The sequence below is a fragment of the Cebus imitator genome, unplaced genomic scaffold (assembly GCF_001604975.1).
Source record: "Cebus imitator isolate Cc_AM_T3 unplaced genomic scaffold, Cebus_imitator-1.0 Scaffold650, whole genome shotgun sequence".
NCBI classification, from domain to species: Eukaryota; Metazoa; Chordata; class Mammalia; order Primates; family Cebidae; genus Cebus; species Cebus imitator.
This window is the reverse complement of record NW_016107965.1, coordinates 362,631-380,873: the sequence shown is the minus strand read 5'-3', so window position 1 is coordinate 380,873 and position 18,243 is coordinate 362,631. Positions and strand designations below refer to the sequence as shown.

General features: G+C 45.8%; 1 protein-coding gene across 4 annotated transcripts in view; it reads right to left on the bottom strand.

Annotated features, from left to right (window-relative positions):
• PECAM1 (platelet and endothelial cell adhesion molecule 1) overlaps positions 1-18,243 on the bottom strand; it is an 84,509-nt gene that overhangs the window by 31,647 nt on the left and 34,619 nt on the right. For all 4 annotated transcript variants that reach the window (XM_037734649.1, XM_017517863.2, XM_037734648.1 and 1 more), the window contains 7 exons: positions 14,045-14,320; positions 10,593-10,841; positions 8,387-8,662; positions 3,732-4,019; positions 2,577-2,684; positions 1,133-1,160; positions 49-122 (listed from right to left, as the gene is read on the bottom strand). In XM_037734649.1, the coding sequence (XP_037590577.1) occupies positions 49-122; positions 1,133-1,160; positions 2,577-2,684; positions 3,732-4,019; positions 8,387-8,662; positions 10,593-10,841; positions 14,045-14,320 (1,299 nt within the window). The remainder of the gene's footprint in view (positions 1-48; positions 123-1,132; positions 1,161-2,576; positions 2,685-3,731; positions 4,020-8,386; positions 8,663-10,592; positions 10,842-14,044; positions 14,321-18,243) is intronic.

Below are 18,243 nucleotides of genomic sequence, written 5' to 3'. Positions count from 1 at the left end.
TGTAGCAAGTTGGGGAAAATTAGCAATGGCAGAAGACCGCGACTTTACCGTAATGACTGTTAGCTTCCATGCTGGGATCTGACATTTTCTCGTTGTTGGAGTTCAGAAGTGGTATTGCTGGCCTTAAAATCAAATATAAAAAGGGAAAACAATATATATATGTTGTTCTAACCCCAAACCAACAATGTAATCAAGGGAAGATCATGAGAAAACCAGGAAGAGTTTTCCAAGGTAAGGAAAACTTCACTGTCTCATTTGGAAAACTATTTTTTTTGCAGCTCCAAGGATTATGTGAAAAAACTTTTTTTTTTTTTTTTTTTGAGACAGAGTCTCACTCTGTTGTCCAGGCTAGAGTGCAGTGGTGCAGTCTCGGCTCTCTGCAGCCTCTGCCTCCCGGTTTGAAGCAATTCTCATGCCTCAGCCTCCTGAGCTGGGATTACAGGCATGCACCACCACACCTGGCTAATTTTTATATTTTTGGTAGAGATGGGGTTTCGCCATGTTGGCCAGGCTGGTCTTGAACTCCTGACCTCAGGTGATCTGCCCACTTCAGCCTCCCAAAGTGCTGGGATTATAGGCATGAGCCACCATGCTTGGCCGTGATAAAACTTTTTGCCATTAAAGTAAGCATCAGGACCAAAGGGCACATGAACAGCAGAAGGGCTTCACAGCCCACTCCCAAGCCCCTGAATTCCTTGTCCTGTGCTACTGTTTCTCCCCAGAACACAGCAACCATTTCCATACTTTTGGATTTGGGATTTCAAGAACAGTAAAGATAGTAAAACCATTTCTTAAAAGCCCCTATTTTGCCAAATTTAAAAAATGTTATCTACTACATTTATAACTTCATAAGGAAAAGGAGATTTCACAAATAATCATCTAGGAAGGACGTGATCTCAGAATAAAAGCCATGCCTTCCCATGAAAGGACAATTGGCAGTCTTCCACTGAGATACACACACACACACACACACACACACACACACACACACACACCCCTCACAGCCAAGGAAGGCCTATATTTTTGTGAGTTTGCCAAGAGCTACTGAAAACTTCTTAATGACCAGAATCTCCCTCCAGACATGTCCACCCTGCTCACAGAGCAGACGCCCCCTTCTTAGAAATATACTCACCTGGACATTTCCACCGGCATCTGCTTGGCTTTAAAAAAGAAAAAGAAAAACCAAAGTCAGTCTACGGTGCCCGCATCCGTACCACTATAATGGCAAAACGGCAATTACTTTTGCACCAACCTAATAGAAAACACTTTTTCTTTTTCTCCTAGTAAGCTGTAAAGGAACACTCTTTTCAACAACATTTGACTTTCCAGAAGATTGAATACCCAGAAAAAGAGAAAAAAGAAAGCCAAATATATTCACACTTTTACAAAAGACAGAAAAGAAACAGGTATTCTCTTGGTCTTATACCAAGATATTTCCCCAGAAACATGATATCTTGACTATTTTAGTCAGAAGTGATTTTCATTAGTGAAATGTGATAGAAAAGAGTCAATAATACAAGAACCAGATTAGCCGTAAGCAGGCAGCTCGCTCTCTGTCTCTTTTTTTCTTTTTCTTGAGACAGAGTTTCTGCTATCCAAATGTCACACACACACACACACACAAAACAGTCTCACTCTGTCACCCAGGCTGGAGTGCAGTGGTGTGATCTGGGCTCACTGCAACCTCTGCCTCCTGGGTTCAAGTGATTCTCCTACCTCACCCTCCTGAGTAGCTGGGATTACAGGCGCCCGTCACCAGTCCAGCCAATTTTTTGTATTTTTAGTAGAGATGGGGTTTCACCATATTGTGCAGGCTAGTCTTGAACTCCTGACCTCAAGCGATCTGCCCGTCTTGTCCTCCCAAAGTGCTGGGATTACAGGTGTGAGCTACTATGCCTGACCACTCTGATTCCAGATAATTACAAAAAGTAAAGGCCAAATCAATCCCTGTGCTTGTAACTTCAAGCTAGCTAATGCCAGGGGGTGCTCTGTCTTCCCTGAGGAGTGGCAGTTTTCCTGACAAAAACCAGGGCCCCTCCTCATCCCATCTGCCCCTCCCATCCTAGGCAGCAGGACCAGAGGCTCCAAAAGAACCTACCTTATCCTACAAAAAAAATTTTTGCAGAATTTACTGATGCTATGCCCTTTTCCTTGAATCTTGGACAGCTGACTCTGATTCCTGGTTATCAGCAGGTGATCCTGACTGCCCAGCCAGGCTTACTTAGCTAACCCCAACCACAGGGTAGAAGTCACAGCACAACTGCCAGGTTAATGACGAAGCATTCAATGTGTGTAACATGTGGGTGTTATGCGAATGTATGTGTGTCTCCAGACACTTGTAATACACTCTGTGTATTACAGGACCAGGTGTGGGCAAATCTACAGAAATGGTTTCTTCTATCCACAAGAAGATGCAATTTCCCCCAAAATTTATCTTTTCTGGTTTGCCCAACGAGGAAAGTGATAGCTTTCACTTTTGCCTAGCTGAATCCAGGGGTCAGAAAAGCATCACGAATCCCTGGCTGGTTTCTTGGCAAGGACGACAAGTCAGAATGGAAGGAAAGAACTATGCTCACCTTTGGATTTTCTCAGAAAATAACATTTGGCCCCAACGATTAAGAGAGCAATGATGACTCCGATGACAACCATTGCAATAAGTCCTTTCTTCCATGGGGCAAGAACGACTGAAAACAAACAAAAAAATTTTTTTTTGGTATACAGGCTCTTCCTCTGCCAGGAAGAAATAATATCAGGCTTAAGCAACAAAAGTCAGAACTTCACAGCTCTCGTAACAGGCAGCTTGCCTTAGCATCTACCTACCTCCGAGGGGCTCTGCACTCACAGCTGGTGCAGAAGTGATTGTTTCTGCTACAAATAGAGATCAGCTGTGGTCCTCACAGAGGAAACAAATTAGCTTTGCTGAAATAGACTTTTTTTCTTTTTGAGACAGGGTCTCACTCTGTCACCCAGGCTAGAGGCTGATCACAGCTCACTGCAGCCTCAACTTCCTGGGCTCAAGCAATCCCCCCACCTCAGCCTCCTGGTAGCTGGGACTACAGGAGCACACCACCACACTTGGCTATTTTTTGTTTGATTTTTGAGGCAGAGTCTTGCTCTGCCATCCAGGCTAGAGTGCAGTGGCATAATCTCTGCTCACTGCAACCTCTGCCTCCTGGGTTCAAGTGATTCTCATGTCTCAGCCTCCTGAGTAGCTGGGATTACAGGTGTGAGCCACTGCACCCAGCCTATTTTTGTACTTTTTGTAGAGACGGGGTTTTACCACATTGCCCAGGCTGGTCACCAGCTCCAGGGCTCAAGTGGAGTAGGCTCCTTTTTGGCGTGTGTGTTCAGCCCTCTTCCTGGGCAGAAAACCACCCCCACCCATATAAGTGGGCTCCCCAACCATGTCTGTTCTGCCTGACCCAATCCCTTTGGCCACAGGTGGTCTGTGGGTGGACGTGTGACCCAAAGTGACTCCATGGTGAGTCTGCCAAGACTTTGTAACTGGAACAGTGTGACATTCTCCCAATTCCTTATAATAATCAATTCCTCTTTTCTACTTAATTCCAGTGAATTTCCGTCACTTGCAACCAAGAGCCTGGAGGACATTGGTCTCCCAGCCTTCAGTCACATGAGCTAAACTCTCCCAAACTCCCTCTTACGAGGGGTGTGTTTTCTTGTCTCGCCCTTGGGAGCCCACAGCGCAGCTCATTGTGGAGACCACGACTCACCTGTGACTGTCAATATTTTGCTTCTGGGGATACTGGAGGCTTGATTGGCTCTGTTGAAGGCTGTGCAGTAATACTGTCCCTCCTGCTCCTTACTAGCCTTGAACTTGGTCCAAAATGTCTGGGTGTCATTCAAGGTTCTTTGGTAGAAGGGTTTGGTCTCCTTTTCTCTGTAAAAGCTATAGGTGATGGGATCAGATCCTTCATTCACGGCACACTGCAGCACAACGTCTGCGCCAGACTCCACCACCTTATTTGACAGGATAGAAATCTGGACCTCATCCACCGGGGCTGAAAAGCAGGAAAAGGATTCACACTGAGCAAAGAAGAGCAGAGGAAGAGGAGCAGGACACAGCCACTGCTCAGGGCCGGCTCCCTCCCGGCTGTGACCTGGACTTGGATTGAGCCCTTCATTGCAGCCACTCCTCGCATCCCACGTTCTTCATGTTTCCTCCTCCTATTAGCGCAGAAGGGCAGCAAAGCAACGGACGCCTCCTGCTCTCACTTGATGATTAAACACAACACAAAGGACATCTACCTCCCTTCATTTACCCCTCAAGGCTTACAGGACACTTGGCTTTGCTGTAAGATTAACTTCAGGCTGGGTGTGGTGGCTCACGCCTGTAATCCCAGCATTTTGGGAGGCCAAGGCAGGCAGATCACAAGATCAGGAGTTCAAGACCAGCCTGGCCAATATGATGAAACCCTGGCTCTACTAAAAATACAAAAATTAGCCGGGCATGGTGGCATGTGCCTATAGTCCCAGCTACTCGGGAGGCTGGGGCAGAAGAATCACTTGAGGCGGAGGTTGCAGTGAGCCAAGATCACGCCACTGATTCCAGCCTGGGTGGCAGAACGAGACTCCGTCTCAAATAAATAAATAAATAAATAAATAACTTCAGTGTTCTGCTGGGGTCTATTTTGTGTATGTACGTAAGTGTGTGAGTGTGGTTGATTTCTCTCCCTCTGCTTACAAAAATGCATGACACTTATTCCAGATTTTTTTTTTCCTGAGACAGAATCTCACTCTTATCACCCAGGCTGGAGTGCAGTGGTATGATCTCAGATCACTGCAACCTCTGCCACCTGGGTTCAAGCAATTTTCCTGCCACAGCCTCCCAAGTAGCTGGAATTACAGGCATACACCACCACATCTGGCTAATTTTTTGGATTTTGTTGTTGTTTTAGAGATGGGGTTTTGCCATGTTGGCCTTGAACTCCTGACCTCAAGTGATTTGCCCATCTCGGCCTTCCAAAGCGCTGGGATTACAGGCATGAGCTACTGTGCCAGGCCACAGACAACCTTGACCCACTGCCTTCTCTAGCTATCGGCCATTTTTTCTCCTTTTTCCTTTATGCTTTGATACCCTTATTTCCCACTTTCTTGTTACCCCTGAAATCTGACTGCACTCTTGTGTAGTCACAATCTTGTGACACCATACTGTAGCTCAAGTTTGGAAGAAACTGGGAAGGTCACCTGACTCCCAGCCAATGTCCCTCAGTCCCCTGCAGATTAAATTCAGCGGTGGATGCTCTTCCTCCAGGCTCCCAACCTTGGCCTCTCTGCAGCTCACTGTTGCCCAGATCTTACTGTGGAACTCAGCTTTTTCTGGGCTTCCTCATGACTCTGATTCTCTTCCCTTCTTACCTGGCACCCTTCTCTTATTCACTAGTTATTCTTTGCTTTGCCCTGAAGTACAAGCTTTCTGCAAAATCCAGTCCTGAGTTTTCCATCCCCACCCTCCTCTTGGGTGATTTCACCTGCAATCACAGCTTCTGTCTCTGAGCCACCGACCCCTAAACCTATGGCTCCCGTCCAGGTTACTTTCCCAAACTCCAAGTCTCCCTTAGTACCTGGGCATTTCCACTTGGAAGCCCAGCCAGCCTCACTCCCTGCAGATCCAAGCAGAACTTGGCTACCCTCTGTATCTGCTTTTCCTAGCTTCATGCTCAACTACCAAAATTTGGATCCTAAATTGTCTTCCCAAGTAGACTTTCCTTCTAGTGAGAGATCAGGACTGGTCAGCAGATGGTGTTGTGACTTACGAATCACTCTGCTGTGAGTGCAGGCTGCGGTGAGACCACGGAGGAAGCCAGGCACTGGGCCTGGGGCAGCAGTGGGCTCCAATCCCAGTCCCATCACCCACCAGCTCTCTGCCCTAAGCCTCAGCCACGTCATGATAAAACAACAACAATCCTGTTACTGGTCTTCTGTGGTTATAGTGAGTTTTCATTGGAGCAATTTACTACAGTACTTCACACAGGGCTGGACACATAGTCACTAAATGTCAGCCACTCATATCGACCCAGTTAAAACCAACAGCTTCACATGGGCTTCTGCATTAGCTTCTAACTACCACGAGGTCTGAAGTCCCCATGCCTGCTCCCTGACCCAGTCACCAGGTGGATCTTTCCAAGAACTCTTTGCATCCTGTCCTTCCTTCCGTCTTTCGGCTTTTCACTGCATGCAGGTCAATTCCCAACTCCTAAGACTGGTACTTGATGCCCTTCACACGTGGGCTCAGCCACGTTTTCAGCTCATATCTAGTGATTCTCCATTCCCAACCTCCAACCTTTGTTTCCAGCCATCGGATTTACCACAGTCTTTTTTTTTTTTTTTTTTTTTTTTTTGAGATAGTGTCTCACTCTGTCACCCAGGCTGGAGTGCAGTGGCACAATCTTGGCTCACTGCAACCTCCACCTCCTGGGTTCAAGCGATTCTCCCACCTCAGCCACCCAAGTAGCTAGGGCTACAGGCACTTGTCGCCACGCCAAGCTAATTTTTGTATTTTTAGTAGGGGTGTGGGTTTGCCATGTTGGCCAGGCTAGTCTCAAACACCTAGGCTCAAGTGACCTACCTGACTCGGCCTCCCAAAGTGCTGGGACTGTAGGCGTGAGCCACCACACCTGGCCGCCCACAGTCTTTTAAATTGCCCCATGGAAGCTTTGGCTCATGTGTTTGCTGGAGATGTTCAGTCATCCTCAGCCATCTCTGCCCATGCATTCTTAAGCCCTGGGTCCTAGCCCAGCTCTTTCACAATGTTTCCCACTTAAGTTAGATGACGTCTGACACACCCTGAATTACTATCGCCATCACTATAAAGGATATAGTTTATGTGACAATTAACCAAACATTACCTCTAACATTTTTTCTATGTTCATTTGTATTATGATTCAGATATTTTTCTATCTTTAATTAGGAGATCTTGTGTTTCTTATTAAAGCATTGAAACAAAGAATATGTCTTCTTTTTTTTTGGTATGCCTCACAGCATTAGGTACTTAGTTTATGTTAATGTTAACTTTTTTTTTTTTTTAAGATGGAGTCTTACTCTGTCGCCCAGGCTGGAGTGCAGTGGCGTGATCTCGGCTCACTGCAACCTCTGCCTCCCAGGTTCAAACGATTCTTGTACCTCAGCCTCTCGAGTAGCTGGGATTACAGGTTCTTGCCACCACACCCAGCTAATTTTTTGTATTTTTAGTAGAGATGGGGGGTTTCAACATGTTGGCCAGGCTGGTCTTGAACTGCTGACCTCAGGTGATCCGCCTGCCTCAGCCTCCCAAAGCGCTAGGATTATAGGTGTGAGCTACTGCACCTGGCCTATGTTAATGTTAATTGAAAAGGTATGGCCACTATTAGACCGTACATGAATAGAAGCAGGAATCCCTCCCTCCTACTCACATCCAGAGCAGCATGTGTAAATAGTTACTAAACAAGAAGGACGAAGAGGAGGATGACTTACTAAACTTTTTACAACGGGATGCAAAGTATCTAAGATACACAAGCAATGGCACTCCTGAGGCCTTCTGAGAGGCACGAGAGAGAGGCTTAAGAAAAACTATCCACCGCCAAGACAATGGTATATTTCTCTTGTGTATGATGAGAATCCCAGGCAAATGTTAGCGGTTCCCATGAGATCACAGCCTATAGCTCTCATTGCTGCGGATTCCACACAAGACAGAGTTGCCTGGCTAGGGGTCACAACAGTAGAGTCCTGATCTACAATTCTCAGAACAGTGTATCTGAAAAGGAGAAAGCGCTAAGGGAGCCCAAATGCACAACTTCAGGGCTTCCTGCTGCAGGACACTTTTATGCTTCTCATATTTCAGCAGTTCACTGAAAGCTTCTAGAAAGAGATTACATTATCCCCATCAATTGGCCCCAGATATTTTCCAGCCTCCTTTACTGGGCCTTGGCCCTGCTTTGGTGCATATCTAGCATATGGACTTTGCATAAGCACCCCCTACTTCTCTCTTTTTTTGTTTCAGACAGAGTTCTGCTCTGGTGGCCCAGGCTGGAGTGCAATGGCGCATCTCGGCTCATGCAACCTCCGCTTCCTGGGTTCAAGCGATTCTCCTGCCTTAGCCTCTCAAGTAGCTGGGATTACAGGCACCCGCCACCATGCCCAGCTAATTTTTCTACTTTTAGTAGAGACAAGGTTTCACCATGCTTGCTGGTCAGACTGGTCTTGAACTCCTGACCTCAGGTGATCCACCCACCTCAGCCTCCCAAACTGCTGAGATTATAGGTGTGAGCCACTGCGCCTGGCCCCTTACTTCTCTCATTGTCCCCACAATACTTGGGCAACCCTAAACCTTCAAAAATATTAACAAATGCCCCAAGTCAACATGATTTCTTCTCATAGCACAGTAACTTACCTATCACCTTCACCCTCAGAACCTCACTTAACAGTCGGTCATGGGAATGGCAATTATTCACGGCACAATAGTATCTGACATCTTCAGTGGGGTTGTCTTTGAATACCGCAGGGTCATTTGAGCTCTTGGTACAACTCTCCAAACTTTCTGTATTTTTAAAAAGCTGATAAGAAATAGGCAAAGTTCCATTGATCGACTGGCAACTGACTTCGATGGTCTGTCCTTTTATGACCTCAAACTGGGCGTCATGAGAAATCCTCGGCCTGGAGAGCATTTCTAGAAGAGAGAGAGAAACCACCCTAAAGGCACTGAAGGCAAAAGCAAAACATCCAGCCCAAAAGGTTCCTTCTCTAAAACGTGGGCTTTGCTTTCTGTCCCTGCTGTAATTTCAAATGCCTTCCTGCTTTATTTAGCCTTGTAGGACGTTTATGAGACTAACAGGCTGTGTGTGTGTGTGCGTGTGTGCACGCGTGTGTGTTGTGTGTGTGTGTGGTGAGAAGGGAAAGGGAAAGAGAAGGGCAATAAGCAAAATGGAGAATGACAGAAATTCAAGGAAAACATTATATCCCCAGAAATACGTTTATATTTTACCATAGCTCACATGCACATGCACACATACATATGCTTTTCTTGTGTTGAGCAAAGACACAGAAAGCATAGGAAAAATATAACAAGTAGCCAAACAAAGTGTGTGTGTGTGTGTGTGTGTGCGTGTGCGCACGTGTGTGTGTGTATTTGAGACAGGGTCTCACTCTGTTACCCAGGCTGGAGTGCGATACTGCAATCAGGGCTTACTACAACCTCCCAGAATCAAGCAATCCTCCTACTTCAGCCTCCCCAGTAGCTGCGACTGCAGGTGCACACCACACCTGACTAATTCTTTATTTTATGTAGAGACAGGGTCTCACTATGTTGCCCAGGCTGGTCTTGAACTCCTGGACTCAAGAGATCCTCCCATGTCAGCCTCCCAAAGTGCTAGATTATAAGTATAAGCCACCACACCTGGCCCAGGAGATCTATATATATATATATATGTGTATGTATATATATGTACATACACACACAACTACACACACACATCTACACACACACATATATGTGTGTGTGTGTGTATATATACATATATATATATATATTTTTTTTTTTTTTTGAGACAAAGTCTTGCTCTTCACCCAGGCTAGAGTGCAATAGTGCAATCTTGGCTCACCACAACCTCCGCCTCCCAGGTTCAAGGGGCTCTGCCTCAGCCTCCTGAGTAGGTCGGATTACAGATGTGCACCATGACACCCAGCTAACTTTTGTATTTTTAGTAGAGACGAGGTTTCACCATGTTGGCCAGGCTGGTCTCAAACTTCTGACCTCAGGTGATCTGCCGGCCTTGGCCTCCCAAAGTGCTGGAATTACAGGATTGAGCCACCGTGCCCGGCCGATATATATATTTTTAAATACTTCTTGGCCTGCCTTTTCAGTTAGGTGGTTAGAGTATTGACAATAGGTTCAGTTGAAACTATAATAAAATCTTAGCTGGATAAAACACAGCCACAGGTTAAATGAAAGGATCAAAACTGAACAATAATAGTGACAGTGACAACTTGACTGGAGATCTAGAATCATCTCGAATCTCGCCACACAGAGTGTGGTCCAGAGACCAATAGCATCCACATCACCAAAATGCAAGTTAAAGATGCAGAACCTGGCCCCATCTGGACCTAAAATACTGAATCAGAACCTGTATTTTAACCAGGTCTTGCACACACATTCAGGCAGGCACCTGTAATCCCAGCTACTTGGGAGGCTGAGGCAGGATACCCTGGAGCAGGAACCTAGGAGACAGAGGTTGCAGTGAGCTGAGATCATGCCACTGCACTCTAGCCTGGGCGACAGAGTGAGATTCTGTCTCAAAAAAAAAAAAAAGCTTAACATTGGCTAAGCAGTGTTTCCTTCCTGAGCTTTTGGGTGGGTACTCACTCCAGCAGGCAGAACCTTGCCAGAATCTTAGCAAGTCAGAGCTCACATCATCATCAGGGAATCAGTACTCTGAGCAGGAATACCTCCTGTTTCTTTAGCCTTTTGATTTTACCTTTTTTTCCCTCTAGTTCTTACCCTGCCTGAGTCTGATCAGACCGGACAGGGTGGCGGCTGCAGATAAATTTCCTTTCTCCCATTCAGCCCCGGATGCCCTCTGAGTCAGCGCTGATATACTCACCACACACGACTATCTGGACCGTGTTGCTTTTCTTGACTACTTTGCCAATACCTGCAGTGCAGATATACGTCCCACTGTCCCACTCTGAGACTGTCTTCCTGAAATTTGAAGTCTGTGACACAACTGTGTCTTCCTTCAGGATGGTAAAGTTGGCTGTAGGCATTCCTGGGATGGAGCAGTATAGGGACAGTGTCTGACCCTGGTCCAGACGTATGGAGGAAGATTCCAGTTTGGGCTTGGAAAACAGTTCTGAAAAACAGTGAGTGGGAATGGAGCGAGATGTGTCTGGCCACCACCACAAAGCCCCTTCCTGGAGAGGCCCTTGGCTCAGGTGCTGTTGGAAGAACCAACTTCCAACTTCCAGCAAAAAGTTTTCCTTTGCTTCTCATATACCTAACGATCACCCCAGTAAGGATCATTCTTTGCCTAGGATTCCAATGGCAGGTTTTCCTTTCTTGTTAATCCAATTTATTTCAATGAGAAGGATTAGAAAAGTTTTGCAACTTGTGGCCAGGTGCAGTGGCTCATGCCTGTAATCCCAGCACTTTGGGAGGCAGAGGTGGGTGGATCACCTGAAGTCAGGAGTTCGAGACCAGCCTGGACAATATGGTGAAACTCTGTCTCTACTAAAACTATAAAATAAGCCGGGCATGGTGGCAGGCACCAGTAATCCCAGATACTCGGGAGGCTGAGGCAGAAGCATTGCTTGAACCCAGGAGGCAGAGGCTGCAGTGAGCCAAGATCACACCACTGTACTCCAGCCTGGGTGACAAGAGTGAAACTCCCTCTTAAAAAAAAAAAAGTTTTGCATCTTGTAATGCAGCAAATAATGATTCATGCATTCACTCATTTATTTGTTCACTCGCTCATTTCACCCCACAAATATTTATTGCACACTCTCTGTGGTGGGCCCGTTGCTAGGCATTGAGAGACAGCAATGCATCAGAAACAGTCTCTGACTTCAAAGCGCTTAGATTTAGTGGTTGATTCAGATGCGTTGTTTGTGACGGAGCCCATGAGAAAAACACTGAACCTAGGCTTGGGGAATCAGGGAAAGGGCTCTTGGAGAAAGTTATCCAGAGAAAGTCTCTGAGACAGAATGTCTCAGTCCATCTGGGCTTCTACCACAAAATGCTATAGACTGGCCTATTTATGTCTGTGAATACTTCAAAGGTAAAACCAGGTCTTAGGGAGCCCAGTAAGTTGCCCAGCACACAGAAGGTGCTCAATATGTGTTGGATTGGTACTTTTCTTTTTTTTTTTTTTGAGACAGAGTTTCGCTCTTGTTACCCAGGCTGTAGTGCAATGGCGCGATCTCGGCTCACCGCAACCTCCACCTCCTGGGTTCAGGCAATTCTCCTGCCTCAGTCTCCTGAGTAGCTGGGATTACAGGCACGCGCCACCATGCCCAGCTAATGTTTTGTATTTTTAGTAGAGGCAGGGTTTCACCATGTTGACCAGGATGGTCTCGATCTCTTGACCTCGTGATCCACCCGCCTCGGCCTCCCAAAGTGCTGGGATTATAGGCGTAAGCCACCACGCCTGGCTGGATTGGTACTTTTCTTTAATGAGATCATATAAATTGTGTCAGTAAAAAAATACCATGAGCCATCAAAATATAAGTCATTATCAATAATTACACTGCTAGCACACACTATAGACCAGTAGGACCCAACGTATATGCCAATATCCCAGTTGGGTAGTTGGCAGCCTACCTGTGGTGCTGGGGACTGTGGTTGACACTGCACACTCAATGCCTGACACATAGGAGGCTTTTAGTAAATAAGTGAACAAATGAATGAATGAACGTATGAATGCAGACATGCATGAACACCTTCACGGTACAACTGAGAAGTGCTGACTCTCTCTGTCCCCTGAAACACTGTCATCTAACACTCATTCTTTCATCCAACAAATATGTATTCAATCCCTACTGTGTGCCAGAAACTGTTCTAGGTGTTAAGGGCATAGCACTGAACAGAATAGATAATGTTCCTGCCCTCAGCAGCTTACATTCTAGTGGCTGCATATACCCAATAAACAAGAAAGGTAGAGTATATTTTTGGTGCTAAGAACTTTAGAGAGAAATAAAGCCAGGTAAGGGAGGTTAAGAGGCTGAGGGAATTCTCCACCTCATGGATTTAAAAGCCAAACAGGCCTGAGGGTAATTCTTGTTCTACCCATTGGTAACCCTGCAATCTGACCTCTCAGTCTGAGTTTCCACATCCATAATGTGGGCACCCTTATGCCTATCTCCTAGAATTGTTATGAGCATGAAATGAAAATATATATAAACCTGGGCCAGGCACAGTGGCTCACGCCTATAATCCCAGCACTTTGGGAGTTGGGAGGCTGAGGCAGGCAGATCACTTGAGGTTAGGAGTTTGAGACCAGCCTGGCCAGCATGGTGAAACCCTGTCTCTACTAAAAATAAAAAACATGAGCAGGGCATGGTGGCGTGCACCTGTAATCCCAGCTACACAGGCGGCTAAGGCAGGAGAATCACTTGAACTTGGGAGGCAGAGGTTGCAGTGAGCTGAGATCACACCACTGTACTCCCGCCTGGGCAACAGAGTGAGACTTTGTCTCAAAAAAGAAAAAAAAGATGCGGATAAACCCATCATACAGTGTTCAACAAAGGGGAATCGTTGTCATTTTTTTTTTTTTTTTTTGAGACAGACTCTCACTCTGTTGCCCAGGCTGGAATGCAGTGGCGTGATCTTGGCTCACCGCAGCCTCCACCTCCCGGTTCAAGCGATTCTTGTGCCTTAGCCTCCTAAGTAGCTGGGATTATGGATACATGCTGCCACACCCAGCTAATTTTTGTATTTTTAGTAGAGATGGGGTTTCACCATATTGGCCAGCGTGGTCTTGAAGTCCTGGCCTCAAATGATCTGCCCACCTTGGCCTCCCAAGGCCCCGGATCACAGGTGTGAGCCACCATACCCATCCATGTTATGATTATTTTTGAGTTTACTAATGCTTTCTCATTTGTGGCTCTGTTGTAGGACCCATGTCTGGGATTTAGCATTGTGCTTGGCACAGGGGACAGAGAAATATAACAGAGTAAGGAATTATTAACCAGTATTCATAGAGTCTTACTCTGTACAAGGCTCTCACTTAATCATTATAGCAGTCCTAAAATGTGAGTGCTGCCATGATCACCATCTCACAGAGCTGCAGCATGTTCAACAACTCACCCAAGGTCACAGAAGCAGCGAGTGGCAGGTTTGAGATTTGGTGTCGGAGCCCCCACCCTCAGCAAGCACAGTGGACTGTTAACTCGCTCTGCACTGACTTCTTCCCATGAGCACCAAAGCCCCACCTGAGCACATTCATTCAGATAAGCAGGGGCAGAAAATGTATCAACTCTCTTCCGCCATGCTGGATGGCAGCTGGGTGGCTTCTTGAGCCCGCCTTATGCCAGCCCTCTCCCGCAGCAGCAGTCCTACCTGTTATGTTGACGACGATGCTGCTGACCTTGGCTATGCGGCTGGACTCCACTTTGCACGTGTAGTTGCCACTGTGCTCCACCGTGGCCATGACCGAGTACACGGCCTCATTGCCGTGTTTGCTGTTGGCCACAATCGCCTTGTCCTTCTGAATTATGATTTCTGGAAACTCCTGAGCCAGGTGAGTCACTTGAATGGTGCACTTAATGTGGAGCTGATCTCCCTCCGTGATCATTCTGGTGGGGCTGATGTGGAACTTGGGCATAGAGAAGGATTCTGCCAGAGAAGAAGACAACCCGGTTGGACTCAGGTGCAAACCTGGGCAAGAGGAAGCTCTTCTGCTCTTTTCCTGCTCCCTGTTACCTAACTTCTATTGTTCCTAACTAACTTTTTTTTTTTTGAGACAGAGTCTTGCTTTGTGGCCCAGCCTGGAGCACAGCGGCATGATCTCGGCTCACTGCAACCTCCACCTCCCAGATTCAAGCAATTCTCTTGCCTCAGCCTCCCGAGTAGCTCAGCTAACTTTTTGTATGTATTTTTTTAGTAGAGATGGGGTTTCACCATGTTGCCCAGACTGGTCAGAAACTCTTGAGCTCAGGTAATCTGCCCACCTCGGCTTCCCAAAGTGCTGGCATTAAAGGCGTGAGCCACTGCACCCAGCCTTTCCTAACTATCTTTAAAAATTCAACCTTTCCTCTCTAAAGCTTTTGCCTGGGCTGCTCTCACACTCTCTCACTTCTCACTCACTCTTGCATCTTCAGGCTTCTTCACTGCAATTCTCTGGCTTTCTGAAGCTTCCCAAAGGCCAAACACCTTCTCTAGACCTCGCCTGCAGAAGCTTCTTCAGATGACTTCAGAAATAACCACAGTATTTAGACATGATCTTCCTCCTGCCCACTATGGATTTTCTAGGCTCTTCTCAGCACTTTATGGAAGATTGGCATTTCAGCAAGAAGATACTATAGCTTTTAAAAGTTCAGCTATGTGAGATGGGCTGCTTCATGGAAATGCATATTTGAATAATTGCATGCCTCCAAAACAGTGGCTTCTAGTCTTTTCTATTTCATTTTGTAAATGCTGGCCATCACTCACTAAACTGATTTCAGGACTTACACAATTTGAAAAACAATTTTGCCCTAGCATGGGGCTTTACGCCTATAATCCTAACACTTTGGAGCCCAGGAGCTCTAGAACAGCTTGGGCAACATAGTGAGGCCCTATCTCTATCAAAAAAGAAAAATAGTTTTAGTCAAGTGTAGGTTAGATACCAACCGGGGCACAGGATCTTCAGGGAAGTAGGGATAAATCCTAGGCTTTCATTTCCACTGACAACAAAAAACAAACCCAGGGCATAAACTCAATATATGCACAGATTCCAACTGTGTAAAATACAAAATAGGGATGTTTAAAAAATACTAAAAGTGAATTTAGAGTAATCTAATACTTTAATATTCATTAGTGGTTTCTAACTTTTTTTTTTTTTTTTTTTTTTAAGATGGGGTTTCACCATGCTGGCCAGGCTGGTCTTGAATTCCTGACCTCAGGTGATCCACCCACCTCAGCCTCCCAAAGTGCTAGGATTACAGGTGTGAGCCACCGCACCCGGTGGTTTTTAACATTATAAAGTCAATTCATGTCTGGGCTCGGTGGCTTACACCTGTAATCCTAGCACTTTGGGAGGCTGAGGTGGGCAGATCACCTGAGGTTGGGAGTTCGAGATCAGCCTGGCCAACATGGAAAAACCCCATTTCTACTAAAAATACAAAATTAGCCAGGCATGGTGGCGCATGACTGTAATCCCAGCTACTCAGGAGGCTGAGGCAGGAGAATCACTTGATCCTGGGAAGCAGAGGTTGCAGTGAGCCAAGATTGCACCGCTGCACTCCAGCCTGGGCAACAAGAGTGAAACTCCATCTCAAAAAAATAAAAGAATAAATAAATAAAGTCAATTCATAATAAGAAGTTATCATAAAATAACAGCCTGCCTTCTCAAGTGAAAGTAAAAAAGGGGGAAGGCATCCTTTACATCCTTTAGGACTCTCAAATTTTAGGTCTTCTGGGGAACCTTAATAATAGCTGAAGGGTGTTTTTCTTTTACCCAAATCAACTCCAGATGCACCAGAGATTTAAATACAAGGAGAAAAGAAATGAAACCACAGCACAGTAAAAGAAAACATAGGTGACTTTTTTTTTCCTTTAATAATCTTGACATGGTCAGGCACAGGGCTCATGCCTGTAATCCCAGCACTTTAGGAGGCCGAGGCGGGCGGATCACCTGAGGTCAGGAGGTCAAGACCAGCCTGGCTAACATGGTGAAACCCCTTTCTACTAAAAATATAAAAAGTTAGCTGGGCGTGGTGGTGCAGGCCTGTATCCCCAGCTATTCAGGAGGCTCAGACAGGAGAACCACTTGAACCCAGGAGGTGGAGGTTGCAGTGGGCCCAGATTGTGCCACTGCACTCCAGCTTGGGCAACAAGAGCAAAACTCCATCTCAAAATAATAATAATAATAATAATCATCATCATCATCTTGACATGTGGAAGACCTTTAAGTATGAAACACAAAGCTGAGGTGTCATAAAGAAACACGATAGGTAAATTTGACTAGCTGAAGGTTAAAAACTTCAGCATGGAAAACTTATAAAACTAAAAGAAAAATGACAAACTAGAGAAAATATTTGCATAATCTGACAAAGCACTATTTAATTTCTAAAAGGCTCAGCTGGGGGCAGTGGCTCACACCTGCAACCCCAGCACTTTGAGAGGCTGAGGGAGGAGAATTGCCTGAGCTAAGGAGTTTAAGACCAACCCGGGCAGCACGGTGAGACCCTCCATCTCAAAAAACGTATTATAAAATATTTTTAAAAATAAAATAAAGGGCTTGAACAAATCAATCAGGAACAATAAAAAGAGCTTTGGTTAGTCAAATTTACCTATTGTGTTTCTTTAATGGCACCTGAGTTTTGTGATTCACAATAAAAATGACAAAGCGTATATGAATAGGCAGTTTATGGGGAAAAAATAGTAATAGATGAATAAACAAACTCAACCTCACTAAAAACTAGAAAAATACAAATCACCATGACAATGGTATATATCACTATCCCTCAACTAGATTGTCAAAAATAATAAAACATTGAAATACTGTGCTGGGTGCCAGGTGCAGTAGCTCATGCCTATAATCCTAGCACTTTGGGAGGCCGAGATGGGAGGATCACTTGAGGCCAGGAGTTCGAGACCAGCCTGGTCAACATAGCAAGACCCTCATCTCAAAAAAAACCAGAAAGAAAGAAAGACTCTATTGGTAAGGATGTGGGAAAACAAACACTAACATCACTTTTGATAAAAATGTTCAACCACCTGAAGAGCCTTTGGCAATATCTAGCACTTCGGGAATATCAAGCCAGGCATGGTCGGCCAAGCCTTTTACAAATTAAAGGAATTAGCTCTTTGCCAAAGGTAGTACGCAAATATTTTTTCCAGTTTGTTATTTGTCTTATTTTATAAGTTTTTCATGCCGAAGTGGTTTTTTTTTTTGTTGTTGTTGTTGTTGTCGTTGTTTTTGAGATGGCATCTGTCGCCCAGGCTGGAGTGCAGTGGCATGTAGACTCACTGCAACCTCCACCTCCTGGGTTGAAGCGATCCCTCCACCTCAGCCTCCCAAGTAGCTGGGACTACAGGTGCCCACCACCACACTTGGTTAATTTTTGTATTTTTAGTAGAGACAGGGTTTCACCATGCTGGCCAGGCTCGTCTCGAACTTCTGACCTCAGGTGATCCACTTGCCTTGGTCTCCCAAAGTGCTGGGATTACAGGTGTGAGCCACCACATCTAGCCTCATGCTCAAATTTTTAATCCACTGAAAATGCAAAAAGCATTTGATTCAACAATTTGACTGCTAAGAACTAACCCCGGCCTGGCACGGTGGCTCACTCCTGTAATCCCAGCACTTTGGGGGGCCAACGCGGTGCACTGCCTGAGCTCAGGAGTTGGAGACCAGCCTGGGCAACACGGTGAAGCCCCATCTCTACTCAAATACAAAAAATTACCCAGGCGTGGCAGAGTGAGCCCGTAGTCCCAGCTACTCAGGAGGCTGAAGCAGGAGAATCGCTTGAACCTGGGAGACAGAGGTTGCAGTAAACCAAGATTGTATCACTGCACTCCAGCTTGGATGACAGAGCCAGACTCCGTCTCAAAAA